At 40.0% G+C, this 20,180-nt stretch overlaps 1 protein-coding gene across 1 annotated transcript; it reads right to left on the bottom strand.

Annotated features, from left to right (window-relative positions):
* Positions 1 to 924: 924 nt before the first annotated feature.
* On the bottom strand, positions 925 to 19,287 carry NMBR (neuromedin B receptor). The gene is made up of 3 exons (XM_068411258.1): positions 18,872 to 19,287; positions 3,754 to 4,102; positions 925 to 1,326 (listed from the first exon to the last, which is right to left on the bottom strand). The coding sequence occupies exons 1-3, from the start codon at positions 19,285 to 19,287 to the stop codon at positions 925 to 927; spliced, it is 1,167 nt and encodes a 388-aa protein (XP_068267359.1).
* Positions 19,288 to 20,180: the final 893 nt, after the last annotated feature.

The raw sequence follows: 20,180 nt of genomic DNA, 5'->3' as shown, positions 1-20,180 counted from the left end.
CCCACCTAGTAAATTTATTCTGGACAAGAAAAAGCCACTCAGAACTTCACCTCTTTGAATGTTCAGCCATTCTATTACACTTAGTGTCCTTCTTAGCTGTGTACTGATATCAGCAAGATCAGTTAGCAGCAGCAAATATAAACCATGTAGACACTCTAAACCAATGATGTCGCAGACTTAACAAAACAGAGAAATGAGCTTTCAGACACTAAGTTCTAGAAAATCTACATGTTGTACACAACATCTGTCTTTTGAGATGTTAATCACAAAAAAGATGTAACTTCAGCAGATAAACTTCCGACCTCAACAGCAAACAGAACGCCCAAAAAAGTAAATTCTCATCTGTATGTCTGCCAAAGTGAAAAAAACAGGCAGATTTAAATGAGGGAAAGATTTCGTGCTCGATACTTGAATACCTTTTTTATCTGAAACTAGAATATACGCATTGCAATGGCCCCTTAACTGGTTTGAAAAATGCCTACCAGTCTTAATGAACAATGCTTGTACACACAGCACAGCTAAAATCATGCAAAGTCTATGACAGTAAGACATAAGCCTGGATCAATATTCAGTTAGAAATACATATTTTTCAGATCAGAAAATCTATACTTTTAAAAGCAATGTTAGATCAGCTGCACTAATATTCACACCATTATTTTGCTTTCTTATATGTTAAACACATATTAACATCTCCTTTAAAGTACAATATGAAGTCAGTCAATTTTGTTTTCTCAACAAAATGTACTCTTCACTTCTATCTAAAAGTAAGACTAGACGTGAAAGACCCTCAGATTGGCCAGACTTTAACAGATCCTCTGTTCTGAGGACTCAGATGGTCTAAGTATATGAGAGCCAAAAAGTAAGTTAAAAACTGCAAAGAAAAAGTTCAAATTTGTTCCACAGTCAAAAATCACACCTATTAAATCATAACGACATTTCTTGTTTCAAGTTGTGCCCATTCAGTTGTGTCATGCTAGTCACTGTGTTCCTGGTATTGCTTTTCAGGGAAGTCATTTGAATGGCAGAAGAGTTGCGCAAGTAGCTGGCAGATCTCTCTTGCTGATCTTTCCTCCTGCAGCAAAGCTGGTTGTTGAAATGTCTTCTAAAACTCTCACTGAGAAAATACAGTGCAAATGGGTTGACACAAGAGTTGCAGAAGCTTAGCACTCGGGCCACTAAGGTAACAACCATATGTCCTGTCGATGGATCAATCTTATTGTAATTAAACGATCGGTACATGTATAGCACATGGTTAGGAAACCAGCAGATAGCAAAGAAGCCAACAAAAACTAGAACAATTTTTGCCAGACGTTTCCGAGTTTCCATCTAAAAAGATTAAGAGAATCCAAATGAACAACAACGAATAGAACAAGTCCACATAACAGAATTAAAACATGTAGCATTTTGCTTTGTATAATCATAGAATTGTGTTGGTAGGAAAGGACCTTTAAGATCATCGAGTCACATCAGCTTTAACAACTGTCATAAGTAAGGCCAGTAAAAATGTTTCCTTCAGGGGATGAATTACTTTTTCTATCTCATTTCCTTTCCCACTTTCAGTTTACTTTCAGTGAAAGATCCTAGCTGTTTGCAGTTTCAGAAGGTTGCTCCTTCTGTATGATATACACAGGAAGAGTGATTCATGACCCAAGTAAACATTGGCTTTTAGCCTGACAGCACGCACCAAAGGATGCCATGAAACATAACCTTTTCTGGTGAAATCTCAGTGCGTGGCTTGAAAGTTAGCTTTAGTTAGAAAGCTATTTAGAAACAACTGGCTTTGAAATGTAGACACATTGTGAATGACACGTAGAGGCATTGCTAGGGTGTTAGCTATACAATGGTACTTACATCCCATTAGTTTGCCTGATATGCCTCAGCTTGCACCTCCTAGACAAACCACCAAAACTGCATTGCATAGTCTGAAGCACCTTAATTCCAGCGTAAGGTGAAAGGTTCAGTTAATCATCTTCAACAATGGCATTAAAGAAATGTACCTTAATTGCAGTGCTAAAGTATAATTGGATTACAATGTAGATACTGAGAGTGGATGAAAAGTTGACAGGAAGTGAGCCTACACAGTGATTCCAAACTGAGAAAGGGAGAGAAACGAGAAAGCACCAAAAAGGAGGCAGAAACTTTCCACATATTCCTCCCAAAAGATTTATTATGTATGTCAAGTACTGAAGTTTTGCAGAGGCAGGAAATTTTTCTGGCTTTGCTCAATTTTCTATCAATATTAACCTGAAAAATTCAAGCGGATTTATTCTAACAGGGTTTCAAAATTTGTGAAATAAATCTGGAAGTAGTTTTCTTGGCTCTGTCTAAACCAAAACCAGTGGAGAATTCACAAAAGATGGGAAAATTCTACCATTCCAGTTTGGTAGGATTTGCACTCAGATTGCAAAGGCAGACTAAAAGGTACAGAGGTATAGGATGAATATTACACTTCTGTGCTATGGCCTAAAGAAACACGAGTTGATAGCAATAGTCTGAATTTACTTCATCTTGCTGGGAGATATGTAAGTACACTAGAATTTTCTATTCTTCTGAGCCTAATAGATTAACAAAAATAAAAAAACTAAGTAGAATGAAAAAATATGTTCTTACTTTCAAAATACATGTGGGTTCAGAAACATGATATAAATTAAATATTGTTTCCATCCTGAGAGTTCAGCCAAAAGGCGCTCTCTATATTTCACAGGAAAATAAAATAATACATGAAGTGCTAATATGCATACATTTTTGACAAGAAACAGGCTAGAGTAGAAATGAAATGCTGAGCAAAAAGCACATGAGGGAATGTGGTCTTTCTTTTTAAAAGAATATGTACATGCTATATATGCAAAGAGATTTCAGTAAGTATAAAGGTATTTTCTAAAATATTGGCAGAGGAAACCATTCCATTTTGTTTTAATGGGCATAAGTATTTTTCTCTATTGATACTAATGCTTTTGTAAAGCAGTTGAGGCACTTTCACTGAAAAAGCTGTTGTTTGTATATATAAATGTTCCTGCTAATGAACAGCCTGTTGTTATCTTATTGCTTCCTGTGCCTTACAGGGAAGCTGGCTTTTTCCAGTGTTGTAAAATGCTTTGTCTCTAAGGTATATGGAACCTATACCGAAGGTTTTATAGCATCTGTAATAGAAAGGATATTAGAAAAGTGCGAGTTCATGATTGTATCCAAGAAAGATCTAGTGAGAAAGCCAAAAAAGAATCGGTTCATGATCCGTGTTCTTATTTTCAGCACTCGTTGGTCTGAGAACCTTAGATCCCCTAAGAAAAAATTTCCCTGCCTATGTCAGCTTTTTCCTTTCCAAGCACAAATAAAACAGGGAGAATTCTCAAAAAGTTAATGTAAGATTTCTTCCCAAAATGGCTGCCTACAGAGACAGGTGAAGCCACTAGCATTAACTACAAAAACATTGATCCTCAATAAGAACACAAGTAATGGTTACACTAACAACACATATAAATGCATATACCAATCCTATTTCTTGTAGGAATATGCATGGATGGCATTGAGTTTACATTTTTCCTTGCTCATATTAATTTACATACTGGGCTTAATACTGAGTAACTGAAAAATAAAGGAAATTTTTCAGATAATCCTCAGCTTAGTTCATGCATGTGGAAACTGAACTAATCCTCTGCGAAATCCAACAATGTGGATGTTACAGTTCCTGTGCTTTCATTTATAAGTGTACATAGCACACATCTTTCATTGGGATGTAAAAAGCAAATTGCTTACCTGTCTTTTGGAATGCTCATTGTATTCTCCAGGGATGTTGTGAGCACTTTTTATTAAACTCTTTGCAATATGATAGTAGTAGATACTAATAATGGCAAGAGGGATAAGGAAATACACAAGGAAAATCAGCACAGAATGGATCTTTGGGTGCATATCATCCGTCATGGGGTATGGTATGCATGCTGTGAAAGAGGCATTATTAGTTTCGTTGATATGGGCCAGTTCAGAGAACACCACTTCAGGAACTGCTAGGAGCATGGAGATTACCCAGATGGCAATGGCTTTAACACAGGTCCATAGCACTGCACTGGAGGTCTGGATGTCCATGGGATTTACAATTGCTTTGTACCTGAAATTGATCAAAATGCAGGTGCAAATTAAAAGGTATCATTTCAAATTCTACATGTGATTCATAAGGCCACTTCATACCTTTGATGAAAATAACGTGGTATTTTATTCTTATTTGAAATGTCAACGAGTTTGTAATCTTTCTTAAATTTGCATTCTCTAAATCTTAGAATAATCTTAGTTGGAAAGGACCTTTAAGATCATCAAGTCCAACCATTAACATAGCACTGCCAAATCCACCACTAAATCTCTATCTTCATCTGTGTACCCACCAGAGGTGGCAAAAGGAGCCCTGGATACAACCTGCAGCTGCAGGTGTCTATTCTGTGCCAGCCTGGTGAAAGCACAGAAGGAGCCATGCCTCCACTCTTTCTTTCCCCAAACCCTCCCAGCAAATCCACAAATGCACGTCCTACCTCTGTACTTCCACCTCACTCTCATACCGGCACATGCACACTAGAGTTTGTTTCCTTCCTCGGCTCCCACAGCCCAGGACTCCCTCCTGCCCACCACCACGGATTTCCCACTGTCAGGCTCCACCAGCTCCCTGGGAGCGCAGGGCATTAATCAGCTTTAACCACCTCTTTCCAGATCAGCAACAACCACTGCTGTGGAGGCTCTTGCCTTTCCACCCCAGCGCCTTTCTGCACACAGATATACTGCCCTGTAATGCCTGGAATATAATCACCTTCATAAAGTCAGGCAGGAATGACTCCCAATGGCCTGTGCAGAAGTATTAAACTCTTACAGAAAGTAAACATTTCCGCATAAACAATTGGAGGCTGGTGCTCTATACTGCATTTTGGGAAACTGCCTCATAATATATGTTTACACGTAAACCTTTGCAGAATTGAAAATTTCGTAACCACTACAATGAAAACAGGAAGTATTGCAGCAAATGGAAATATCACACTACAGCAAAGCAAAATAAATGAATAGAAGTAGGCTCTGGCCAGGAATTCTTTTACTAAAAAAAAATTGTTTCAGAAGATGACACAAAGTGGAACTTATCACAAGAAAAGGTGGTTTAGAAGGCCAAATATACTTTGAGAAAAATGTTTCAAGGATACCTTAATGTTTTGCTTAGATTTTTAATTTATTTTGAAAATGTTTATTTTCAAAATGTAAGTAAATTATAGAATCATAGAGGCATTCAGGTTGGAAAAGACCTTTAAGATCACCAAGTCCAACCATTAACCTAATACTGACAGGTCCACCACTAAACCATGTCCCTAAGCACCACATTTAAATGTTTTTATTAAAAACTGAACATTGAACAAAACATTTCAGTTTGTCAAAGCTGTGGTAATTTGGAAGGTTGCTTTATCTGATATTCTTTTTTTTTTACTTCAATTTTTTGTTTCTAGTTTTGATATGATTTGGGATGGGGGGGGTTGAAATTGCAGAAGTTTTGACAAATGGCAAAATTATTTTTCTTTAACATCTAAAGAAAAGTTTAACAAGAAGAGGAGAGTCAGGAGAAATTCATATTCCAGGTACATAACTTTATTCATGTTAAGGTCTTTCTGGTCAGTGGAGATGTACTTTCAAAGGATGAATCAGGTTTTAGGTGTATTAAATCACCCTCTGAGGTGCTTATTTTTCTCTGTTAGCTATACAATGAGCTTAGAGTGAGAACTGTAACTTAAATGTCTCTACTTGGTGATAAAACTCCTTCCTAGTGCATATAGATACATATACATGCATATACATATATAAACATGTATGGGTATGAAAAGGTGTCTAAATACTTACCCAGGCTTAGGTTATGGCTAAATATAACATAGTTGCTGAAGGGAATGCTGAGATATTGAGTTGTGATCCCAAATACTCTTTATGGCTGATTTGCAGGTTCTGACAGGTATGTCATAACCCCTCAAAACCTTGAACAGATGTTTGAGGAACTGCAGATAAAAGCTTTATCCCCATACAGCAAGTTGTGAGTTAGCTGGAAACCAACAGTGGAAATGGCCATGCCATGAAAATGTCTGGAGCGGAGCACTGTCTTTGTGCCCTAGCAAACCTTTTCTGCAGAGAACATTTCAGTTAAAATGTGCCTTGGAGACCTCTTTCTCAAATTGTCTTATCACTAAATAGTTAAAAATAATAGCTATTTCTGTTCGTATCCCCTCTGAATTCCAAGAGAGGATTTTTATTGTGTCTTCACCCTTACTACAGAGTAGAAAACTAAACTCAGTAAACTGTCTCTCTTAATTTATGTTTACCATTTCTTCTAACACACAACGAGAAACTCCCTGGACACCAAGGTGTAAAGAAATCCTTTATACTGCCATGGGAAGGATAGAAGCTTCTGCACAAAGCATGAATGCTCCCCAGCACAAACTGTGACCTTATTATTCAATAATTTGCTTCCTATTGCTGTCTGTCTCGATTTCATTACACAAAGACAGACCTTTTATTTCATTTCATTCAACTGAGGTGACGTCAAGTCCTTACATCTGCTCATTTCTTTAAAACTTTATATTGCTGGGGAAGAGCTGGTTTGAGGACTTTGTGGGGCAGGGGAGAGGGCATTGGGTAAAAATTACATTTTGTACTACAGACTTTTTTTCCTCTCTTTTCCTGTTGCAGTGCTTCAAAATATTTTGACCACAGCCCTATCACCCAAGACAGCAATTGTGTCACAATTCATTGTTTTAGCAGCACTTGGTCTGGTTAATATCTAAATGGGAGAACTTTTCAGAAGCTTTTATATCAGCAGAAAATGTGGCATATATTTGTGCCTTGGCATGTATTGCTCTTTCAGCAAATAGCATGCTTTCCCCTGAACTACAGCTGACTCCAAGTTGGAAGACATTGGAGCAGAGTGCCCTTTTCCACAAAAAGAGCTGGGTTCAGCCCAAAAAACTTCTTTAATCCTATCAAAATTTTACTTGCTATTTCAGCTGACTACAAGATTGCACTCGTCCTCCTAGGACTCAGCTTTGCACAGTACTCAGTGTCAATGGAAAGGAAAAGGCACTAAAAGTGCTTTACAAAATCTGTCATCTTGTTTATATCTCTGAAAAGATACAGAGAAAGAGACAGGTAAGCTGAGTGAAATTAGAAGTGTTCCCAAAATGAACACCCAGTCTCTTCCTTTGTATAAAACCAGTGTAAGGCTAAAACATACCACTAACCATTCAAATTACAAAGTGCATATTTTCTATCAACAAAACAACAATGGTAAATCAAAGTAAAGGGGCAAATTATTTAGTCAAATTAGTAAGCAAAATTCATCTTTTCCTTCACTGATGACAAAGAAAATTATAGGTTGCCATGAAGATCAGGAAATAATTATAAATATGCATTTGGTTTTAATTAAAAGCCTTCATGTGAATTCTGTCTTCCTACATCCTCTATGATTATCACTGCTGACAAAGGCGCCCCAGCTGAGGAAATACTTTTATAATAAGTTTCCTTTCTTTGGAGCTGTGGCTTCTCCCAACAGACGCAAGCACAAACTTGTCCATTCTGCAGATACTGGTTTTATTTGTATAGTGTATTTTCATTATAAAGCGATCTCCTCCCTTCCATACAACCCAAAAATCTGATGAAAGAAAGATTATCCTCTTCCTCCAGAGTTATTTTACTACCTTATAAACTGCAGTATAGTTTATCTAGTCCTCCCCATCTTTGTTTTCAAAAAAAAACAAAGGTATTTCTCAGCTCCTCATTAGTATGGGAAGCTTTACTCTTGTCTCTGCTGAGTCCACAATGCTATTCTCCTCCCACACACTTGATCTCAAAAGCAGCTGCTTCACAATTAGTCCTAAGCTGTCCCTCCATTGCAGTGCTACCTCTTTTTCTAGAGTACTTTGTTGTAATGCCCTTCAAAAACAAATTAAAAAGAAAAAACAAAACAACTAGACAAGACTTAGGCAGCCAGTGGACTATGATTACAGCCTACCATTCCAAGTAGAATTGCCTCAATATTTCCTTGCCCTTTTGTTTCTGTATCTTGTATTGTCCATACTTAGAAACCCTTCAGCTCAGGGACTTCCTTCTTGTTCCTTTTCATATAGCACCTACCACAAACAGGACCCTAATTTATCATCCAGTTTCCTACATGCCATCACAATTTAAATAAATAAATATAACAATGAAGTGTCATAAAACAAGCAGAGACCTAATTCAGGCAGGGTAGATCCATACTACTTGATTTAATTTGCATTTTATTCCTGAAGTTGGAGGTGTTGGTATCATTGGCTTTATTACAAAGCTTCTGTTTTAAGTGATGTTGCTGTGTCATAGTACTGCATTTCCTGCAAACTGAAGTTGTTTATCAAAACCATTTATATGTTATCATTGTATCATGTCATTGCATGAGGATTTCAAACACAAAAAGACAGCATTTAGCCTCACAATATAAAAGGATCAAAATATATCTGAATAGGAAACATGGCTGTATGGTCAACATTTGTTAAAAACATTAATATCATGTCCAGTTGTAGTCCACTCCACTAAAGTAGAATGAAATTTTGGGTGGGGCCAAATCCCTTTTCCTTTATGGGCAGTTCTGTTGACTCCGCACCAGTTGTATCATTAAGAGGAGAACAATTTATCTAGCTGAGAACAATGTGGAATCATTTGATGTCCAGTGTTGTGGGAACTTCTTTCACAACACACAGTCTGAGATTTGTATTTATTCTATTTCATTCTTTTAAATTCTTGCCATTTAAAGTAGATTTCTTCTTTTTTTTTTAGTGACAACATTTTTGTTTTGTGCTTATGTCTTAACTGCAGAAAACTGCTTTCACCAGGAATGAGCATTTCAGAGGTCTGATAGCTGAATATAATGAACAGTATTTGAAATGAAGACTAGCAGACCATGTGTAAACACAACTAAACTGAATGTCAATGGCATGTGTTCTGTGTTTTTCAGGGGGAAAATCCTAAGATTTTCCTAAGTAGAAAAAGTTTTCTACTCTATAGAAATATGCTCTGTTGAGCCAAAAACAATCAATAAACCTTCAACAACAAAGTCTGATTTAGTCTTCTGGATGATGATTTCTCCACCCTAAAAAGAGTCAAACCAAAATTTTCCCAGGATGGGGTTTTTTTTGCATTAAATATATTACTTGTCCTGTCTACCCAGCATTTCAGAGGAGAAATATTCTTTTTCCTTTTCATTTTTTCTTCTCTTGCTACTTCTTTCTCTTGCTATTCACCTCACATTAGCTAACTGTATTTCTTACAAGCTAGTAGAAATCTTGCAATGCTAGCTCACTGCCTGCAATCTGGCTTTTTAGTTCTGCTTACCTAAGCCCATTTATTTGTAACTGCACTAGTTTGAAGTACCATCATTAATTTGTTCAGTTCTCCTCTTGAGACCAATAATAGCAAATTGTTTCACTGACTATAATTGAGAAGCACTCGTATATGTCAGTATTCCCAGTAGATTTATATTTAAGTTGGATAATGCCAAGAGTTGCTGATAAACATATTTTTCCATATTTTAAGATAGACAAATCCATCTGTACTGTTGCAGTTTCTATAAGTTTCTACTGTGAAAATGAAGAGAAGATAAAAGAGAAAAGGGAAGAGGAAGGGGGAAGGGGAAAAGGGAAAGGGACCAGGAGCTAAATTTAACAAAAAACTTATGCTACATCTATATTAGCAAACTAAGCAGTGCCAGGGTCTATTCTTCAACGTGGAGGCCAGGTGGCATTGGCTGGACACACATGACCATCTCACTAAACACTTTAATCTCCCAGTACTAGACCATCATATCAAAACAAAATAGGCAGTTTACACTTCTGTTGGTACTGGCCCCTGGGCTTGTGTTTAATCCTGAATCATGCATAGAAATTGTTTAGGAGAATATTGATTGACCCAGGTCAAAACCACACCACGGGCTGCTCTAGTAACAGTTTGACAAGTGGTTGACTTCCAGTGATCAGGCCTATGTTATGCACTATTGAATATGTTTTTGTGCATATATATATTTCCAACCCAAACCATTCTATGATTCTATGATATATAAAAATATATACACACATATACATGTGCATATGAACATATGTGCATACCAAAAAACACACACTTCCAGGTGCCTGGTCCCAAGAACACCACCCAGAAGCCTCATGCAATGACTGACCTACCCCAGCTCGCTGTGCCTCTTCTCTCTTGACTTTTAAATTATGCAAGTAACTGTATTTCCCCTGTTGTGCATGCCTGGAGCTCCCCTGACCAGACCTACTCAGTTTGCATCTAAGCTTCATTAGGATCCTGAAACTAAGCACAGCAAAGATGAGGAGCCTGATCTCAAAGTTGTGTTTAAGTAACGGTTGGAGCACATTGAAGTCATTAGCCTTCACAAAACAGCTGTGGCAAAGGCAGCTCTGGTATCTGCCTCTCCAAGAACAAAATGGAGCATTTGTTCAGAGAGGTTGTCCAGGCATCATTGCCCAGGCCTGCTAGACAGTGGCTCAAAATTAACGTTTCATCAATGAGGAGAGAACATTGTTCTTACCCAGCTGCGTCATACAAACCCCTGGATACAGCGTTTTCCACTGGGAAGTACAAGGCAGCTCAGCATGTGTATTCTCTTTGCTTTTATTGCCTTTCTGGAACATTTACCTCATTCCAGCACTAATTTGGAATTCTGGATTTTGGATTCTGCTCAGGAGGGGTGAACAGGAGGAGGGAAAAGTGAACACCTAGGTTAGAGGGCAGGCATTGCAATATGCAGCCTGGATAAGCTTGCGTACTGTTTGGCTTTGTCCCCTAGTGCTCTACTCTACATTTAGTCATATTACTTCTCCCTCACTATAATCCTTGTTAACCTTGTCTTATTCTTTCAGAGTTTATACTTTGAATCCTGAAGGGCCAAAGGAGTTTGAGGAAAGAGAAACATTGCCCCAAACGGGCTTGATCCAAATCCTGTTGATACCTCTGCCTTTAGACTGATGACACAGAAATGCATGCTTATCTGCATATCCACCATATATTTACTGCACATCTGCCAGCAATGATATCCATACCTACCTGAATGAAGAAGATCTCACAAAATCATCACTGCTGGAGTAGAAGGTCAACAAAAATATCAGTTACAGAAACTAAAGTGCCTGGAAACAGAAATCCCAAGTGTAAAATGCTCAGTGCCAGTTTACCTTTATAAAATTGTTCCTGTTACAAAATCATTCCTCTCATTTCCTTTATGAATTCAGCAATAGTCCATGCCATGGCGGACAACATTGAGGAGAACAGTACATGGTCAGATGATTTTCGGAAATGTTACAAGCCAGGAAGAATCAAATAACCAAACCTCTATTAATGTATCTGGCACAGACTTAGATTTTACCATTTGAAAATCTAGACCCAAAATCTCTAATTTCTAAATTCAAAACTTCTTTTATTTTCTCCAGAAGGCTTCACTCTGTCACTTTTAAACTTGTTTCCAGTTCAATTTCAATTGCAACTTCTGCTGTAATTTTGCATTTAAATCAATGTAGATGGAAAAAAACAAGTACACGTTATGGCAAAAAAAGGAATATTAAAAAATCACAGAGAAAAAATTTAATATAGAAATCCTTAAAATACAAACAATCAAATAAACTTGTAGCCAAAGCACAAACATGACACTGTTAAAAAAAATACTGTGAAAATTAGTTGGAAAAAAAATGAAGCAATATTTGGGATAGTCAGGTGAAGGACAAAAGAGAATCATGCGAGATAGAATGAGACCATATCAGAATAATCCATTTCTCTCATATTCATACACACACCACAATTTTATTTGTGCATAAGCTCACACAAAGCTGGAAATACACAATTAAATCTACATGCAGCAGAACTAATTACACCAAGGTTCGTGTGGATTGTTTGTCTCTTGATTATTTTCTCTGACATCTGACAAGTTATGTTAAGTTAATTACAAAACACACTTCACTTCAATGGACAACAAAGTAGGTTTCCTCTTACCTTCCACAAACTTCATGGACTTGTAAGAACTTATTTGCGACTTGTAATCACACTGTCAAATTGGGCTGAATCTTGGCATGGATTTAGAAGTTACTAGTGGAAGTACAGAGGGATTGTGACTGCATATGCCTTGTTTCATTAGTAGGTACAAAAAAACACAAAAATAATTTAGAACTAGGAATATATAATCTGGAAGAATGGTCTTGCAGCAAAACTAGTATGAGAAATACACCAGTTCTTCTATAATTAAACTATTTAAAATCAGGATTCAATGAAACCGTCATTGAATTTTATCATCACAGAAAACTTGTGAAATCTCTTCCCTGGAGAGAGCATTGGTAGAACAGATTTGGTCTTTGACATTATTTCTGAGCACCTGCTGAATGCAGACTTGAGGATTCCAACAGTCCAATTTGGATAAACCAAACACAAGGTAGTATATAAGCGAATTGTGTACCACGTTATGGGGAGAGACAAACAAAATAAACGTATGAAGATTTATGTTCAGGCCTGCTTGGTAAGAATTCAGCTGGATCTGCTGTTTAGCAGCTATTTTGTCTGCCACAGGCACAGGCCTTTACTGAACTGATCAAAGAAACAGGAGGAATGGTTTCGTAACAGTTTCTCAGGGTTTAGGTTGCAACGTACAACAGGCTGTCGGACACCGGCATTTGCATTAATCAAAGCAAAGTTGGCTGCTGCCAGCACGACACTGGCATTGCATTGATTGCACCGATCACTGGCTAGGATAAGCACCACAGCCGTTTCTCACTTTGCCATCCTCAGGATTAAGCTTTTTCCATACGAGTTCAAGAGCACACACAGGACACAGGCACAAAGGCAGGAGTTTAACAGATGCATATGTCTGTGTGAAGCTTGAGAAAAAATTGCCTAACTCGGGAGGCAAACATTATTTGCTGAGAGATCATATTAAGCTGTGTAAAGATGGCCACAAGAGGAATTTCTTCAACAGCTGATTTGACTTGCCTGACTTGGGCAAACTTATCCTAAAAGAGGTAATTCCTTAATCTGCTCCAGACATAAAATTCCTCCTGCATTGTTGTGTGGGGGTATTTTCCCATCCTTTTTTTTTTTTTTTCTGTCATATTTTCCATCATATTCCTTTTAGCTGTATGGAATGGTTACAAACAAACTAGAACATTTTGGGGTGGGGAGAAGTGAGGACAGGATTCACTGGTTAATTTGACGACAAGGATTGCTCCTGACAAAATATGTTAGAGTTTCATCAAAGGTGTTCTGGCAAGCTTTATTTTGTGAGTCAAGTTTGCACATATAAACTAAAGGGCAAGCTGAAAAAAATGTGAGAGACAAAACTTGCCCAATCTGTCTTAAACTTCTTTTACTTTGCCTGTTATCGCATAATTATAACCACACTGCTACAGCTTAGAGTGAGAGAAACATCTGGACCATTATTTTTTTAATGTACTTCACTAAGTCATTCATTCAATGCACTTACCTCAACTGTTAGGGTTTCTAACATATATACTTACAGATTTCTTAGTTCTATTGGTTCCATATAATTTTATTTTCCAATCTACTATATACAGTCAAGGCATTGTTTTTCTCTTATACAGACAGTCTTCCATTTTACATTTGATTACTTTTTCTTTATTCTTTGGTTAATTATAAGTAATATTCAGGATGTCATTTATTACCACTTTCCTTGTCACAGCTTTTAACTGCCTGAATGTCAGCTATTAGAGCTCAAAAGGAAATCATACCTACTTTCCTGCTTCACCTGCTCCACTACATGTAATAAGAAATGAGGATTTTAGAGGTCTCCAATCACTGTATTTCAGCCTGAATCAGCACCTGACACACCAAAAGAAAAAGCTTTATATAAATTCTGAAGAAGAGTAAAAAGAAATTTTTATTAAGGGTGATTTTACTAATGAAAAATCCTAAAGTAGTTACTAGGGCACCTTTTCACACTTCTGAATGTCTTCAAAATATTTCCTGAGTTGCCCAAAAAGTAGGAGACAGTAGACATGCAAACTGAGCCAGAATGGTTTTTGTTATCAGTTGTAGTCAGAAGTCAGCACATAGATATTACACTTGCACAAAACATTTTTGAGACTTTTTGCACTTTTAAAAATACAGATTGCAATCTTCCAAAATTAAAGCATATAAATAAAGAAATAAACAAACAAAAAGAGGATCAAATAGTTAGCTATGCAAATCTATAGAATACATTTTAAGCATCTCAGGCACTGTATTTAGTTATTTAAGTAATAATTTAAATTTTCAAACTCCTTTGTTATTAAGATCTAGGAAAGGAGTCATGGCACTAATGAAAATACCTTTGCTACCTGGTTAATCAAGTATTTGTCTCATCAATGGTGTCTTTCTGTCATGTTTTTTAGGAAAAATACAAAGAGGATGCTATTTCAATTGCAGCAGGGCTGGTTGCTCCACTGCTCATCTTCACTATCTTCATTAGAGTGCAGCAGAACTGTATGTAAGCTAACACATTTAAACCCTTCATTAGAAAGAAAATTCAATCTCAAAACAGTAGCAGAATTAAATTTAATCCTATTTCTACAGATCACATAAAAAATGAGGCATGAATGTCAGCCAAAGAGAAAAGGAGAGACTATGTGGGACATAGGACTCCAGCTGTTTTAAGGGGCTGCCATTTATTCCTTCAAAGTCTACTCACCCCAGGTCTCTTGGCATTTTGCGGGTACAATTGCTTTTCATCAGCATACACAATAATGCAGTGCTGGCCAGAGGTGAACACTGTAGCACTCATTCTTAACCCACTGCCCACTGAGTTGCTCCAGCCACCTCTCCACACCATAGTTTATTCATCCCTCTAGCTCTGAAAGGCATCTTGGAAACATGTTTCTGTACTTGTGCTTCACTTCCTTACCCTAGAGTCCTTCCCAGGCACAAGACGGCAAGAACTTTCACCCTGAGAAGAGGGTGAGGAGCCCCATGGGCCCAGTTTTCACTCTGGGCAAACTGCGTGGCCCACTGTGGATGTAAATTGGGAGAACACTCCCTGGAGCAGTGAACAAGTTCATGGGATGGCTCGTCAGGCATAGTTCAAGTCAGGTTCATCCCTGGCTTCTGTCCTTTTTGCAGTGAGGAGATGCTGGCACACCTTTTCTTCATGTGTGCCATGTTGCAATTTCTCTCACTACACTTCTCCTCTCACCTCTTTATTTTTACCCTCCTTATCCAAGACCACACCAAGTCCTGGGACTTTCTCATCAACATCCATTAGCCCTGGCCAAAACTGCAGTCCACAGCCAGTGGAGGAGCAAGCTTGACAGGGGACCCATTTTTAATTCCTTGTCCCGCCACACCTTTAGGAAGTGCACCCCTGGCCATCACACACCAGCTCTGTGGGCACTTTCAGGGTGTGCTGAGTGCTGTTGGGGGTGTTCTTCCCTATGTTCCCCTTGGTTCCCTATATTATTTTGGTTTGCACATTTTTGTCTCTCAGTCCCCTTCCTTTTTTCCATTTGTCATCCACTGTAATTATTAGGTTTTCTCCTTCTGTAATCCACCCTCTGTTTTTTTCTTGTTTTTTTTTTTTTAAACCAGAGAAATATTAAGGTTTCTAGAGGTCGTCTGGTTTCTCCATAACAGAGGAAAATCAATAGGAGCAGTGGCCATGAGGGGCAGGGGTGCTGTCCCTGCACGTCTCCTGTGTGGCAGTAAGAGGGGACAGGTGGCTCAGCAGCACTGCTCCTGTGCTGCCTTCTGCACCCCAGAGGAGAAGGAGATCACATCCTCCTCTGATGCCAACACACTGCACCACCAGTGCCACCACTTCATCATCTCTGCTGCCACCATCCCCATCACTGTCGCTGACTTCCCACTCCCCTCTGCCCCAAAATGCATGGGGCTGCAGCAGGGCACCACTGCCCACCCTTGGCAGTGAGACCCTCAGGAGCTCAAGGGCGGGAAGGGCTGTTTGATGGGACCAGCTGCTATTCCTGGTATGGGGATGGGCAACCTTTGGCAGATCTGCTGTGTGGTGCCAATTTCAATCTGCAAGTGTGTTCTAGGGAAGTCTGGGAAGCACTGTTACCAATTACGTATCATGTTTGCACACAAAAAAAAATCTCCCACCAAAACCCAGATAATCTCAGTACTAGATAATGAAGCTTCCAGACAGAAGGTGGACATTTGTCACACTGAAAGCACTAGTGATGCTGAGAGAGATTTCTGTGACAAAAAGCCATATGAAATCAAGCACCTTTAGAAAAGATATATATGCAATGAATACTACTTTTTCTTCCTTATAGCTTCAGTTTGTAAGTAATAATCATTCAGAGTTTATTGCTTCTGTAGCCGTTGTTGTTAAATGTATCATATACATGTAATTTGCCATGCAGAATTCCACATAAACAATAAATGCTAATTACACTGTGGAAACCAACACAACCTCCCTTATCCTAATTCACAAAGGCACACTGTAAAGAACTCTAAATATTTATAAATCTGTTCCTTAGTGTAATCAATGTCTAGAGTTCTATACAGTCCTGTGGTAACAGGGAGTAAAAAGCAGGAAAGGCTTTAATGATCGTATATTAAAACGTACTTCGAGCATTACCTGTGAAAGAAGGGGTCACTGAGAAGACATTGTATGCCAGGCCAAATATGTACTGGATTGAGCCTTTTTAGCAATATTACTGCTTCCAAACTGCTAACATCCCATGTTAGATTTGCTTATCTGGAGATAACCCTGCCCCCAGCCAGACCTTGTCTCCTTATCACCTCTTAGGTGCAGGATGCTTCCACCAATTCTGATCTGCCAACATAATTACCCATACAGTTTCCCCATAACCAAATGTAGTCAAGACGACAGACATTAGGATCTAGCTACAAATGATTGACAAAAACCCCTCCACACCAGGGCCTCCCCTTTAGTTCAACACAAGTGTCTGTCGTACAAAAAAGTAGACCTGAGTTCAACCCAAACTCCACTGAGTCCAGCCAGTTTCACTCAGAGATGATTAGGAGACAAGACACAGGTCTATGAAGTCAGTGGCTGCTCTTCTGACTGAAAAAAAAATGGTTTTTATTCTCAGTAACTGAAAATGTAACTGCAGAGGTTAAAGAAATAGAGTTGTTAAATTCTTAGTATAACCATTTCTGATATTTTTATATACTGTGGACTCCAAAATGCTGGAGGAACATATTTATTATGAGCTTATATGGTCACAGCACACCATCTGTAGCTGTTTTCTAGGATGTGTAATTCTAAATGCATTCAGTGTAAACAGATTCAGCATTATTACTTCTTGAATATTTACTGATATTAAAAGAAGGATATAAAATTATATGGAAAAAGCAAACAATGAATGCTCCAAAGCTATATAAAAAGTAAATGAATGAATCCTTAAGCATTAATCCACTAGCATTCCCTCACATTACATTTCACTAAAGATCTCTTCTGCAAAAAACTTCTTCCCTTTTCAAACAAGATACCACAATCTTACTTTTAAACAGTGGAAATAGAGCAGAAAGAAAACTGCAAGGTTTCCTTGACTCTCCAAGGACAGTTTTTGACATACTCTTTAACTGAGGTAATCAGAGAGTTAGAGGTGTTCTCTTTAAGGCATATTTTGCAAGCTCTCCTTCAAAAATATAATCCATTTTCATAAGTTACAAAGTCTTTATACACAAGTATTTTAGGTCCTGATTCAAACACCACTGAAATTGATGGCCACTGAAGACTACCCTCAGGTGGAATCAAACAATTTACTGAATTGGCTAAAAAAAAAGAAATAAATTACAGTTATACTGTATAAAAAAAGGATTACAAGTTTTAAAGAAACATTACTGTAAGTATGAAGATACATTAGTAAACTCAAGCCTTTACAGCATGCACCAATGTAATGCATTGGTTCAGCTTAAAATGCAACAAAAGAAAATCGGGTAATTCCTATGGAGAAGGAATTAAACATTTTCATTTCTGGCTAAAAAAAATGCTTACATAAGGGAAGAAAAATAATTTTGTTTAATTTAAGGTTAAAAAGTACACAGCAAGATTTTGTCTTTCAGAGCCTGAAGCACAGTTTAACAGCCATGCAGCTGCTATAAATCCCTTAAGTAACCATTTATAGTAATTGGGAGGAAAAACTTGGGGTCCAGCTCTTTGTTTCTTCCTGATCTGACAAGTACTGGAGATGGAAGTGTTACTTTCTAGTTTGCTTGGGGGGATATTATTTTTTTCTTTTTTTTCCCTTTTCTATAAGTTCAGAAAAAGCCAAAATGAATAGTTTGAACAAAAGTTTAAGACTGACAATGACAACAGAACAGTTTGGTGCTTCTGAATTCCCAGAGGCTGCACTAGTTCTGGCAGTCATCTCTGGCAACCTGCTCTTCTACTAGGGCACAAGCACACACACACACACTCTCTTTCTTGGCAGAAAGAAACAAATCAATTAAAAATAACTTTGCGCTTGACTTGGTTTAAGCTGCTAACTGCCTGTTGACATATCACTGTGGCTTGGCATGGGTCATATTTAGCGTCTAAAACCTTCCTCTAATGAATAAGATTTCAATACATGGGCTGTTACAGGACCATCCCAGAGCTGCAGAAGACAGGACTAAACCCAGTTCTTGCAGCTGGCACCTTGGAAATTGGAGACGCAGGTGCACCCATTTCCAGAAACCCTTTAACTTTAGTACCAGACTTGCCATCAGTCAGTGAGGGAAGGAGAAGCATGGGCACCTCAGAAGTTGGAATGAGAGGACTGCAAACCAGGGATACCTTATCAAAGGGGTGCTTTACCTTTCATGCTAGCTCTGCTTAGCTTTAGCCCAAGATGCAGAGAGCTGAGGAGCAGCCCAGCTTTCCTACCTGTCGGCACTGAGGGCAGTGAGGGTGAAGACAGAGACACCAACAGAGGTGAGCTGGATGGCAGGGATGAGCTTGCAGCCCACCTCTCCAAAGAGCCACTCCTCAGAGAAATACCGGGAGGCATCCACGGGCACACAGGTCACTAGCAGCAGCAGATCGCCAGCAGCGAGGCTGGAGATGAAGATGTTGGGCACGCTCTTCATGGCGCTGTTGGAGATGAAGATCTTCATGAGGGTGACATTGCCCAGCAGGCCCACAGTGATGATGAGCAGGTAAAGTGAAGGGATCACGCAGCGGACGATAAGCATGGCCGTGCCCTGTGCCAGGGGCAGCGGGGCTGCGTCTGGCACCAGCTGGGTACTGTCATTCCCCCCGAGGGGCATTGCTGCGAGCTCGGGGGGCAGCTCTGCCTCCATCCTCCAGCTTCAGGAAGACTGGGGGTCTCCAGTGCAAAGTGCTGTGGGAACCACTGGAAAGCTTCTTTGCAAGTCAACCAACTTTCTCCCCTTTCCCTCCTGCCTTTCTTTCTCCCCCTTTTTCTCTGCCGAATTTTGTCCCCTCAGAAATGCAGAGGAAGCACTGTCCACCGACGCGGGGGAGGGAATAGAAAATCCCGTGCCGCTCCCTTTCAGCTCTTCCGACAAGCCCTCTCCCGGGGGGCAGGAGGGCGAGATCCTGAGCCTCGGGGGCAGCAGCTGCCATCAGGACAGCAGCCTGCCCTCGCCCTCGGGAGCGCCCTCGGGTACCCGCCGCCGCGGAGGCGCGGTCCGGCCGCCTCCCCGCGCCCGCCGGAGCCGCAGCGGACGCCCGGCGGGTGCCGGGGCCGGGGTCGCGCTGCCGCGGAGCCGCCGGCGCTGTCCAGCGGCGCCGGTGCTGCTCGCCCCGCGGCTGCGTGAGGCGCCGGAGCCGGCGCCGGGGGCGAGGCGCAGACCAAGCCCGCTCCGTACTCCGCAGTCCCGCTTTATACCTGGTGCTGGGAGGAGCCGCCCCGCCTCTCCTCCTGCAAGCGATGGTGCCCCGAGACGCCGAGGCGGATCTTGCGCGGAAGGGAGAAGGGAAGCGCGGAGCCGCCGCCGTGCCGGGGTGTCCCAGATGCTGAGCGCGATGGGGATGGTTGGGGGAGGAGGGGCGAGGGGGGGCGTCTCCTCCCGCCGCTGCCCTCCGCAAGCAGCAGCCCCCGAGAGGCGCTGCTCGGCAGACCGGAGAGCTGTCCGCCACGTCGGGCCGAGGGCGGGATCGCCGCCGGGAAACCCGTCTTCCAGCATCTGACCCAGGTGAAACCACAGCGCTTTGAAAGGCAGGGTGACGG

This window comes from Nyctibius grandis, chromosome 1 (assembly GCF_013368605.1).
Source record: "Nyctibius grandis isolate bNycGra1 chromosome 1, bNycGra1.pri, whole genome shotgun sequence".
NCBI classification, from domain to species: domain Eukaryota; kingdom Metazoa; phylum Chordata; class Aves; order Nyctibiiformes; family Nyctibiidae; genus Nyctibius; species Nyctibius grandis.
The sequence above is the reverse complement of the archived record's forward strand: the minus strand, read 5'-3'. Positions and strand labels throughout refer to the sequence as shown.